Source organism: Corvus hawaiiensis, chromosome 16 (assembly GCF_020740725.1).
Source record: "Corvus hawaiiensis isolate bCorHaw1 chromosome 16, bCorHaw1.pri.cur, whole genome shotgun sequence".
Taxonomy (NCBI): Eukaryota; Metazoa; Chordata; class Aves; order Passeriformes; family Corvidae; genus Corvus; species Corvus hawaiiensis.
This window is the reverse complement of record NC_063228.1, coordinates 2,468,019-2,480,385: the sequence shown is the minus strand read 5'-3', so window position 1 is coordinate 2,480,385 and position 12,367 is coordinate 2,468,019. Positions and strand designations below refer to the sequence as shown.

At 42.0% G+C, this 12,367-nt stretch overlaps 1 protein-coding gene across 2 annotated transcripts in view; it reads left to right on the top strand.

Moving 5' to 3' along the window:
• The first annotated feature begins 2,195 nt into the window (after nucleotides 1–2,195).
• Nucleotides 2,196–12,367, top strand: part of BAIAP2L1 (BAR/IMD domain containing adaptor protein 2 like 1) — a 35,606-nt gene continuing 25,434 nt past the window's right edge. The window contains exons 1-2 of one of the 2 annotated variants that reach the window (XM_048320671.1): nucleotides 2,196–2,413; nucleotides 10,572–10,647. In XM_048320671.1, the coding sequence (XP_048176628.1) occupies nucleotides 2,363–2,413; nucleotides 10,572–10,647 (127 nt within the window). In that variant the 5' untranslated portion in view covers nucleotides 2,196–2,362. The remainder of the gene's footprint in view (nucleotides 2,414–10,571; nucleotides 10,648–12,367) is intronic. The other variant, XM_048320670.1, reaches the window with a different exon arrangement.

Here is a 12,367-nt window from a genome sequence, read left to right as displayed (position 1 = left end):
TATGGTTATTTTTATTTTAATCTGGAGATAGATAACATAATAGATGCAATCATTACCCCAAAGTAAGGATTCTGCCCTCCTAGCTTCATTTCTCGCTTAGGTATTCTTTGAAGACTGTTTATTTTTTAAGTTCCTTTTTCTTTTCTCCATAGCTTTACAACTGTATTATTTATTTCCATCTTTATTTTCCTTTTTTTTAAAATAACCAACAGCACTAAAAACACAAAAAAGATTACATAAAAACTCTAAAAAATGTATACACATGAAGACTACAGAAACTAACACCAAAGGTCATACCAAAGACCAAAGGTCACACAGTAGGAAATTCAGTAGAAGTTTAAAATATTTACATCTGCTTTAAAAAGAAAGACCTTTACAAATGTTTTGAAATGCTGAGTATTCCCACGAAGTGTGTTAAGTGTCGTAACAATTTAAACACGTCTGCCTACATAAATTATCCATATTGTCTCTGATATGCATACTCCATTAACACTCACTTTGTAATTTACTATGACTGAACTTAGCAAGCCAACTGGAAACAAATACCCTGAGTCCTAGGTGAGCTCCTAGAGCTTCACAGTGTTCAGAGGAAAGAGAAATGCTCTGCCCCTAACAGGAACAGAACATTCCCTGCTCTACGCTACACTCCCAGCTCCTTTAGCAGGAATCAGGGAAGGAAGAGTCCTTTTCTGCATCTTCCTTTGGGTACCTGCTCGCTCAAATTTGAACACCAGTCCATTAGGGAGTAACATCCTTTTCAGGCACTGGCATATGGTAAAACAAAAGTTAATAGTACCCAGTCTGTTTTCAGAGCTGTAGCAAACTCTGCAGACAAAAGACTTGGAAACAAACAGTGTGACTTGTGACTCTTCATGCCATACTCAGGCAAGCAGCCACATCACATTTGAGAGGACCGTTTGTATGAGCAAACACTGCTTAGCAGGAACATAAATTGTAGACTTGGGCCCCAAACAATCCATTATGCCCATAGGACAACATTATAAATTAAACTGAATAGCAATTAATACCATGCATACCAGAAGTCTGTAAAGACCTCAGCTGAGAGTACAAAGTCTCATAAAACCCCCTTTCTGCCCTGCATTGTAGCTGCATTGAAGGTAACACCTTAAGCGCCCACTTTTTCCTCAGATGGCAAACTGTAATTCTAAAGGCACATCTCCTTGTGCTCAAACGAAAACATTTTTGTGGCTCTCAAAACCGGGTAACAACCTCCTCCCTCACCAGAGTCCAGTATCTAGGATTCTGATCCAAGTCCAGTTTTTTATTGCTGCAATAAAGTGAGGGAAACAGAGGGAAAGACAACGACCAAGAGGACAGCCAATGTGTAAGGATGGTGATTACACCTCACACGCCCGATACCCGGCACCATAACCTAGTTATAAATACCCAAGGTTATGAAATTCTCACAAAGCCCTTCCAGATAGTGCCGGTATTACTTTATCAGAAAGATATTCCAGCTGGCATACTTTATTCTCACAATCTCTGGACAATTTATGGTCCACAAAAATTTACAGCTTCCCACAGCCTTCCTCACCACCCCTCTCCATGAAGGCCTTGTAAGTCAGTTCACAGAGGAAAGATGACTGGGGGCACTGTTTTATGGGTGTGTATTTAAAACAAATAGAAAACTTCCCCGTGTAGCAGGAAGCTCGGGCAGTGCTCTAGACCAGGACTGGGGAGAAAGACATTTTTGTCCATTCCTGAGAGGGTCTCTCCTCCCCGCTCTCCCTCACGTTGGGCTGCTGTGGAAGGAAGCAGGGCGACCACCCCGCACCGCACTACCGTCGCCAGGGCTACGCTAATTCATTCTGACTAATTAATTTCTACAGAACCCTCACTTAATTGCTGGGAGAAGAAGTTTACCCGCGACTTCGTGGGGCACGCACAGCAGAGCGGCCTCTTGAAAGAACTTCCACAGGACTTCCCAGCCGGGCTGGGCTGGGCTTTGGCAGCGGGGCAGGAGCTCCCATAGAAGGAAGCGGGGAGGAGGAGGCCGGAGGATGGAGGCGGCGCTCGGGAGCAGGCGGCGGCTCAGGTAGAGAGGGGCGGTCCGTGCGCTCCGGCCGCCCCGCCCGGCCGTGCCCGCCCCGCCCTGCCGTGCCCGCCGAGCCGAGTGCGGTGATGCGAGCCCAGCCCAGCCCGGCCCGGCCCGGCCCGGCCCTCCCCGCCCGCCGAGCCAGTCCTGCCGCGTCGGGAGCCGCGGCGCAGGGCCCGCCCCGGCGGCGCTGCCCGGCTGGTTCCGCAAGTTTTTGACAGTTTGTTCGCGGCACCGGGAGCCGAGGCTGCGGCGCTGGGCTGGGGCCGGGGCGCTCCGCAGGACCGAGCTCTCCCCGCCGGCACCATGTCCCGGGACCCCGAGGAGGTGAACAAGCTGACGGAGAACACGTACAAAGTGAGTGCGGAACGGGGAGGGGCTGCCCGCGGCCACCTTTGGCCCGGCACCGGGGGCCGCGGGGCAGCCGCGGCTCCTCACGCGGAAACGCAGCAAACTTTTCTCTTTTTTTTTTTTTTTTCCCTTCTCTTTTCTTTTTTTTCTTCTTTTCTTTGTTCTTTTTTTCTTTTCCTTTTTTTCCCCTGTCCCCGTTCCCCTCTCCGGGAGTGATCCCACCCGCCCCGCTGTGTCCGGCCGCTCCCCGTCCCCGCGGCCGGGGCTCCGCCGCAGCCCCCGGGCGGGCACGGCCGCGGCACCCCCGGGACAAGGCGGCTTCCAGACCGGTTTCTGCCTCTCCAGCAGGCTCGGTTCAACAGCCAGCCCTCATTCCCTCGGTGTGTTTTGGTGATAAGGTGGTTTGGAGATCCTGGTGGTTGTGGTCTTCTGCTTGAACCGTTTCTTCATACGGGCCAGAGCCTAAAAATGGCTTAACGCTGAATTAATTTGCTTGCCAGCGTCCCGAGCTGATAATCAGATTTATGATGGTGCACCCTAGCACTGCCTCAAAGCACTGACCGCTGCGGGTAGTTCAGTTCATGTTAGGAGGCTTTAAAACTTTCCAAAATGCTTCATTATTTGTAGAATTAAAAATATTTTGCTTATGGACACCAGACACTTGTTCTGAACACTTTTTCCTTATAAACACAGTCCTTCCAAAACACAGCAATTCTAATTGGGAAAAATTCCCTTGAGAATCATACTTTTGGTTGGGTAGTGAAGTAATCCATAGTTGGATCTGTAATCCTCATTCTGTACAGTCTGTTGTACCAGAGAAAGCACTCACATTTGCATGATTGAATCCATTTGCAAATTTAACTTACAGCTGCACTGCACTTGCAGGTTTGAGCCCTAAGGAAAGCTTTCTGATGGATTGTTCTATTTCACTATTTACTAAATTTTTCTGGTTTATTATCAAATGTTTTCATATTTCTGAAGATGTTGTCATCATCATTTAAAAGTTTTCAAAAACATTTACTAGGAGTAAATTTTGCTGTTACTTTTGTTGTTCTTTGACACACTTAAGTCAACTTTACCCCCGTCTTATACCCCCAGTTATATTGGGGCCATGTTGTATTTATTGTTTACTTTCTTTGGACTTAGATATCAAATTAATGCAAAACTACTGAAAAAAAATGAGATTATCCGGCTATAAATTTTGTCCTCTAGAACCAGAGCAGATAATCGTAAATAGTCTGGTGCTTTTTGGTATCAGTTACGTTTGCGGCAAGGCCATAAGCAAACATAAATTCCCCTCTCAGAAGTGCACCCTGTAAATACAGGCTCACAGAGGAGAAACCTGGGAAGTTGACTGTTCAGGGCTGTGCCAACAAAGGAATGCTCTACTCTGTCTGTTGACTTCCAGAATGCAGTCATAACAGTTTTACAGAGGAGAGGGAAGAAGATCTCCTGTGTGTTTTAATGGATATAATTTAAAATAGGCTTTAAAAGGAGTGACCACTAAATAGGAAAACCTTCCCTGTTACTCAATTCTTATTTCCTGGGAAAGTTTACCCTTTAGTTTTGTTTCCTAGACTAATTCAAAGAGATCTAAAGATTGAAATAACCAGCAAAAACACAGAGTAATACAAAGTTAATGTTGACAGTGTGATGAAATGTCTCCTCTGTAGGTATTTTGAGAGGTCTGGCATGTTGCATCACATAGCTCATACTCACAGGCCTGGAAACCCTCCTGCCCTGCCCTCATTAAAAATTGAAACTTTATCCAGATAAGGTAGAAAGGCTGCTTCAGATAGAGAATGGATTCAGGGTCCACTTTAAAGCAGTTATTTCTACATCAAAGTCGAAATCTTGAAAACAGTTGGTTACCCTTTCGGGGCAGAGAGCAGGAGCCTGTGTATTCAGCACTGGCTGGGACTGTAATCACAGCTCCCCCATCTAAAACAAATGAACACCTCTTTGTGCTGTGCTCTGGCCTGCGTGGAGAGTGTGCTCTCTTTTGTTCAGCAGTGCCCATGGCACTTCTGCTCTTGCCTGTGCCATCCCAGCAGTGCACACAAACATCGTGCTGGGATGGGTAGAATCCAGAGCAGTGTTTTGTGCTTCTCCTACCTGTAAGAAGAAAGGCTTGGTCTGGGGAAACCAATTCAGTGTAGTGCTGTGATGGCATCTGTGCTGCAGGACCAAATACAGGCTTTAGAGTTCTCAAAAAGAATCAAGTTTTGGGTGACCTGGAAAAATAATAGAAAATTAAATTGAATACCTTGCTGGCCTGCTATTTTGGGGGGAGGGGGTGTTGTTGTGTAATTTTTTTATTTTTCTTTCTTACAGTGCTAATCCATTGGATTTATTATATACATGGTAACCTGTGTTATACAAAGCTTCAAAATATATTTACAGAAGTCATCAGGTGGCTGAGTAATGCCGTTTTATTTTTATCTTGTTCTTCCTTTCTGTTGGCATCCAGACCAGAAAGTGAATACCTCAATGTTTTTTAGCTAACCTGACTGAATAAACAGCACAATTCACAACTGTGTGTGCACACACAAAAATCAGGGCTGACATTTACCCTTTATGTAAGACCTGAAGAATCACTTTAGCGCATGATGGGAATGGCACGTGCACAATGAAGCCCAAGGGTGTGGGAGCCTATGACTAAAGAGGGCCACAGCCTCCCTTTTGCCAAGGAACTGCTGAGAGGTTCCCTGGTATGACACTGCCCTGCCCTGGCAGGGACGTGGGGACGATGTGGGGGAACACTGTGGGCCACCCTCATGCACAGATGGTCACTTGGTCACCCAGGAAGGTTGTCGTGTGCTGTTGTGTCCCTGCAGCCTGTACAGGTTTTCTGCTGTAAATGGGGGAAAACTGCTTGGCATCCGGCTGAGATACACAGAGTGCAGGGGAAAGGGGACAAAACAGGAAAGTGCTGAGGTACAGACCTGTCCTTCTGCCTGGATGGGCCAAGGGCTGGGCAAGCAGCTCACAGAGTGTTCCCATGGTGGGAGGTTTCTGGAGCTCTTGATAATGGCATGATTGGTGTTGCTAATCTTGGATTTAAAAGATGCGTTTCTCTGTATCCAAGTGAATTTTGATTATCAACCAAAGCATAATTTAAAAAAAACCAAAACACCTTCCTCCCGCAAGAAACCCGTTTGTTCTCCCCAGAGGCATTGAGAATTACTTTGGTAGGCTATATTGTTTTATCACAGAAATATATCTGATAAATTCAGTTTAAAGTCCCACATTCCATGTTTCTGTATTTTAAAAAGACTCACAATTATATTAAACTACTGGACTTATGTATCAAAATTCAGATTCACCTATGGTCCCAGCTCATACTGCAGTGAGGCTGTCGCTTTGCATTCCTGCAGTACAAATCTAACTCCGGGGAAGAGGAGCCTTTGGGAGTTTGTGAGTTTATAAAATCCAGTTCTTCCTTAGTACAAATTTTCTCCTCTGCCCTTATTTAGAGTTATGCCGGCTTGAGGTCTATCCTTGGGCATGTGTTCATAACCTGGAAAAGTTGTATTAGAAACACACCGATGGATGATGTACTAATGATGTTTCTCTTAAACAAGAAGTTTTCCATCAAGACGACTAATAATTAGTCATAAGAATTAGTCTTTTTGAATAAACACTGGCATCTTGATTTATTCTTTTCCATTCTGTTAAACCTGTTTTAAAATAATATTAAGCTAACTTACAAATGAGATATCTTAACATGAGTGTGTTGAGGGCTCAACTGTGCCCTTCTGAAAACTGTACTATGGATTTCAGAAGCTAAAGCAGGAGATGAAATGCACTAATGTACAAAATGCTTCAGGTTCAGTACAGCACAGTATTATTTCCTTTTTGAATCTTCTCAAGGCGTGTCTCCGACATAGTGTGGCAACACTAAAGACTTTTTTAAAAAATTTACTCATTTTCAGATTGAGAAATAATTTAAACTAAATCACTAGTAGCTATACAAATCTTAGCTATGAATAGCTACAGTGGTGGTAACTAATAGGAGTGATGCTAGAAATCAAGATCTACTTTTCTCTGGTGGTTTTATAATTTCAGAATTCTACCCAAATGCGTTGTTATTCACTCTTGCAAGAGTGCCTGCAGGATGTAAACTTGAAACTGCAGGGAGTCTATGCATTGTTTAGTTGTGTTCATACCTGCTGAGCTATTGTTCAGTGAGGTGTGTCTTTAAGTAAAAAGCAAAGCTGAGCATTTACAGGAAGGCACTTTTACAATGGCTGTCATTTGTTTTGAAGATTAGCGTTGTTTATACGACTATCAGGAACTGTGGAAGATGTAATACCCACACACAACAAGTGGAAATTCAGGGTTTCTTCCTCTCCAGCCAGCTCCATGCTACCCAGCTGGATAACTCACACTGGTTTCATGTGGTGAAAGGAACACAGCAACTCCTACAACAGATTCTGAGGATTTAATGACTCAAATGACCAGAATAGGTTTCTCTTATGCTTTTTTCCTTGGAAGGTCGCTTTTGCCAACTCTAAAGGTCTCTGCATAAAAGATGTTTCCAGTTGCCTGTTTTGAAAATGTTTCCCTTTATTTCCATTCATTCTAAATAATAGAAAGCTGTAGGATCTGATCATGTGCCTCCTCTTCTCGTTAATTATTCTGTTCATGAGAGGTAGTGTGTCACTAGAATATAGGACACACGATTGACAATTAGGAGGCCCTGTTTGTGTGCCTCACTGTACAGGCAAATAATGTGTTGTGAACCTCTTTATCTCTCCCAAGCTCTTTCTCACTTTGTGATGTTTATTTGGATTAAGACAAAGGTTTTATTTCCATGTCCTTGTACACCAAGGCAGATAAAAATACTGTTATTTTCTGAGACTTTTGACAATTTTAGATTGTTTTCCTGATCAGAATTTTTTCTTGGTTCCTCTGTCCTCCTTTTTGAGAAGTTTTGAGATATGGCTTTATTGTATGACTTGAAATTTTGCACTGGTGTTCATTCCACTCATTTTTGCAACCTTGTCCTTAGACTACAAGTAAGAGAAGCTATAAAGCTGTAAGATGTGGTAAGAAAAAGTAGCTGTACAAATTGATTTGAGTTGCTCTTGTCCCCTATAACTTCTGAAGCTGAATAGAATACAACAATAATTTTAATTGCTCTGAAATGCCTTGACAATATCAAATCTATAGCTCATTCTGAAGAGGGAGTTGCCTGTGACAGCTTCCCTTTTTGATAAAGTGCTCTAGATACTTCTTCCTGAACTTCCTGGACTTCAAAGACAGCCCGTGGTTACCTGTGGTTAACTGTATAGAACGACCACTAGAAGCATGGCCAGGTTTTTTGTTTGCTTTGAGAATCTAGTCTTCAGTAGAAAGGAAAAAGATCACATATTACGCTTTTTTCCTAATGTATGAAAGGGAAATAATCTGAGAATTATTTCATCAGTTCATCTTGGAGACGTGGCAGGGGGGTCAGGGAGAGTTAAGTTTTTCTATCGAGCACAAACCTTTGATTGAGATGAGCCTTGCCCAGTGCTGTGAGGATCAGCTAACACCCATAAACCAAACTCTGCTAAACCAAGCAGACTCCAAAGGGGAATTTCCATTGCAAAGGTTTTTGCCGTTTCTTGGGCGTTCACGTCCAGGGACTGGTTCTGCTAACAATCAACCACTGTGGCAGTGCAAAGCCTGAAACACTTCCAGAGGCTGCCTGGGCTGATGGAGAAAAGATCCATTAGTTGTGCTCCTTCCAGCTGCTGCAGGCACTGGCTGTAAATAGTTTCCTCACCTTTCCCAGCAGCTTTACGTGTACCTTGAGCAGATGTGATGTCCTGGAGCTCTTCCTCTGAGTTCCCTGTGTTCAGTGGACCTGCTGTGTCTCCAGAGCATGGTCTGTGTCTGCTGTTCATGAATACCTGCTGTGGATCAAGAGCTCTAGTGAAAAACAAGAGCTGTGGGGCCTGGCTTCAGAGAGGGGAGCTGTTGAGAGCAATTTTATTGGGGTTTGTTTACTTCCTCTTGGATGAAAACAACTGACAGGTGCAATCACGATTTTTTGCTTGAAATCTGCATTAGAGGATGACAAGAAAACCATAATCTTTACCCCTGAATGCCTAATACAGTCATTCCAAAAATCAGTGCCTCAAGGCCAATAATTATCACGTTATTCTTAGAATTTTGGGGTAGGTGGCAATAAGGGGTTTTACTCTGTAATTTTTTGTTTTGAGAAACAGGGTTAGCAGAGGCAGGATCTTCCAAGATTATTTTCAGTATAGAATGGCAATTCAAGGTGGCATTGGGATTCTTACCTGCCATGGATGCACACCATTATGGTACATCTTTTTTTCCTCATATCCTTGAAAATACAGGACTCTCTATCCTGAAACAACCCCCTAATTCATCTTTTTTTTTTTTTTTCCTTGTGATTCACTGACTCCGTGTAAGTCAGCAGACATCATCTTTAGTACACAGCTGGGAAGAAATGGCAAAAAGTTGGAATAGGAAGAAACAACTTGCTCCTTGGAACAAGTGTCTCACAGAGTACCTCAGCAACGAGGAGAGCAACAGGCACAGCAGCAACACAGACAGGAACAAATTAAAAAGCTGGGGCAGGAGGAGGGATGTTCCCAGACACCAGAGCCTGAATATCCATCCTGTTAAGTTGTTAGAATAGCCCTTGGCATTGTTGGCCCAACCTGAAACACACTTTCCCAAATGATTTCTGGATGTGGTTTGTGAGTTAACACAAATCAAGGGCCTGGGGACAATAGCTGGTTTGTTTGCAGTGATTGCATTTGGGTGGGTGAGAGTTTAATGGGACAGACCAGAAAACAATCCCAGTTGCATTTAATTTGTACACAAAGGCAGTGAGGCCAGGTATTGTTCTGTGGCTGCTTTTGATGTAATTTATACTATACTAGTATTGGAATCTAATAGTTTATATAGTTTTAAAATAACTGTATTTTTACTTGATATGACTGTTAAAGTATTATTGGAGTTAATCCTTCACTTTTTATGTTGAGCAGAATTCAGGTATAGTGCTGTCTTTAAAAAATAATAAAATTTTATCTGCGTGACCTTGCCTGAAAATCAGATCAATGTGATGGAATTGCTGTTCTTTTTGGGTCCCCCTGTGTACTAAACATAAATATTTTCATTCTGTTAGTAGTACAACAGACAAAAGCTCGATAGTATTTCACTTGTCTTGAGTCTTGTATTTCTTGTAAACAGAAAGGATCTTTTTTTAATTCCTTGAACTTGACAGCTCTGCTGTGTGAACAGTAGTGAGTTTGTGTCATAAAAGTATTGCCATAAAAATAGTAAGAATAACAGAACGGTGTCCACAGGTATCTCATGATCTTCTTTTCATGACAGTGTAATTTCAGAGAGTAATGTCATAGCTATAGTTTTGTTAGGAAGATTCTGGGGAAAGGAGGTCTAGAATCTGCAGGTTGTAGCATTTGCTAGGAATGAGAGCAGTCCTGCCTGGAGCTGCTGGATTTCAGATTCTGGTTGTTTCAGCCAGTAATTGTATTTAACAGTGAAAGCAGCTGCAGTGGTTTTTATTTTCCCCTCCTATTTAAAGTCACCATTTTCACTATCTTTCTGAAAGAACCATGGCTTTGTACAATTTTCAAACAAACAAAAAAAGCAGAAAAAATCCCCAAAATAACCAATTTCACTTAATGCATCTGTAACACAGAAAACACAAAGAATATGAATCAGAGATCTGATGAAATTTTTCTTCTTTTCTTTTCTAGAATTTTTTTAAATTTAGAACTCAAATCTTGAACCATTGTCAGAAAGTTCTTGTCTGAATTTATAAAACAATTAGTGGACAAAGGATTTTCCAACATCACCCACCATAAAGATGGTTTTGTACAAACTTTGATCACACACATGATATCCTTTTGTATTATAAACAGCCAGATCCCTGTTGAAATAGTTTAACTTTTTTTTTCCCATTTGTTGATCTTAAATGCTCAGTTTCTTCTCCCTTCCATCCTTTGTTTTCCTGTGTGCCTCAAATCTTCCAATTTTCATCCATCCTTGGACTTCTCAGTTGTGTGCTGTACATATGAAACTTTAAACTAGACTCATCTCAGGTCGCTGAGATGAGTATTGACACCCACTGTGGAATTGCCTTGGTTATAACACAAATGTTGTTTTCTTTCACTAGAATGTCATGGAACAGTTCAATCCTGGACTGAGGAATTTAATAAATCTGGGGAAGAATTATGAAAAAGCTGTTAATGGTAAGTTTCCTGGCTGCTACATTTAGAAAGAATGTTTAATTCTCATTTAAATATCCATACTGGATATGAGGGTTGTGTATATAGGCTTCCAAGTTGAACTTTGGATGTGTTTAATTAAGAGGAAGAAAACCCCAACTAACAAGCACGAATACACAAATATACCTTCTCTCCAGTCTTTCGGGGTTTTTCCACTGTCCTGGAGAAGTTGCATCACAAACAGGCACAGAGTTCCTGCAAAATAAACTGAAAGTGGGTTTAAGTAACCCACATTGGAATAATGAATGAAAAAACCCAAAGTTATGTAAATTAGGTGTTATTTTTTTTCTCTCTGAAAATACCTTCGAGAGATATTTCACATTCCTAGATGTGCTCCTACTCACCTACACACATCACTACCTAAGTAACCTTGTGTACTGAACAACGTGAATTAGTACAAGTTGCAGGAGTGAACTGATTTGTTGTTGTTATCCATACTAACTCTGATGATATCATTTTTATGGAGTCAAAATCAGAATGAATAAATTTGAATCTAAGGACCCAGTTTCTCCAGCTTTGTAGAATATAATTGCTTACTGCCATTACTGACCTCACAGAAACAATCGAAGAAGGGCTTTCCCAGAGCCTGCACTGTGGGACCTGTCAGAGCCTGCTCCATTTCACCATGCAGACCTGTCAAACTGCTTGATACCATATTAAAGCCATGTAAAATCTCTCTAATTTTGCCTCACTCAAGCCTATGGCACATCTTTCCCCTCTGTGTAATGCAGTTCTCTGAGAAATGGGATCCTGCAGAAGTAGTGCATAGCCAGACAGACACTGAAATCTCTCTTCATGCAAATTTTAGACCTGGCTTGAGAAAAAGATAAAACCAAAGCCTGCTGGAGATGAAAATAGGGAAATGTTGACTTATTTGTGGTAGTGCCTAACTTGATGGATTAACATGTGGTTACCTAGTACCTGACCTTAGGAATTACAGGTAGTACCAGAAGTAATAACAGGTGTTTTCATATTCATTTGAAATACTTCTATACCAGTTTCTAAGGGTTCTGCTCTTCACACACTTTGCTGTTGATATGTTGCATTTTGCCTTTTGTTACATTTGCCTTTAAGGCTGGCTGATAAGGCATATCTGAAATGAATGCTTAATTTCAAATGAATATTTACACTGTTGCAACAACTGTTGCAAAGTCATCTTTGGACTCCCATAAATTTGTAATCTTTTCACCATCGCTTCTGAGTGGTGTAAATAGATCTGTAACAAGGAGTAAATACTCTGTTGCTAAACAAACGCTTCACAGCTTTCCAAAAAAGTCGGAGTAGGCTGACAAAGAACATAAAACGTACAAGAACTCCAGATATGTTTGCAATGTATTTTTCTACATTTTGAGGACAAAAGGTCAAAAACCCCTTCCTTTCTGCAGAAGTAATTTGTAAGCCATAGTACTGGTGAAGAGACTATGCAAGCGGGGCTCTTGATTTAGCTTAGTTAGCACAGGGAAAATCACACATTTCCTTCCTTTTTTAGTGCTTGTATTAGGAGAAAAGAGTGACTTGGGGCTGTCTTGAGAAAACACAGATAGGAAGAGTTGGACTGGCATCAAACCCTCTTGTACAGGTGGCACACTGCTTCATCAGTAGCACCAGTATGATTCTTCTGCTCAGAAAGTTTGAGCACAGAGCACCTATGAGACAGAAATCACCCTTTTTAATGCAACAGAGC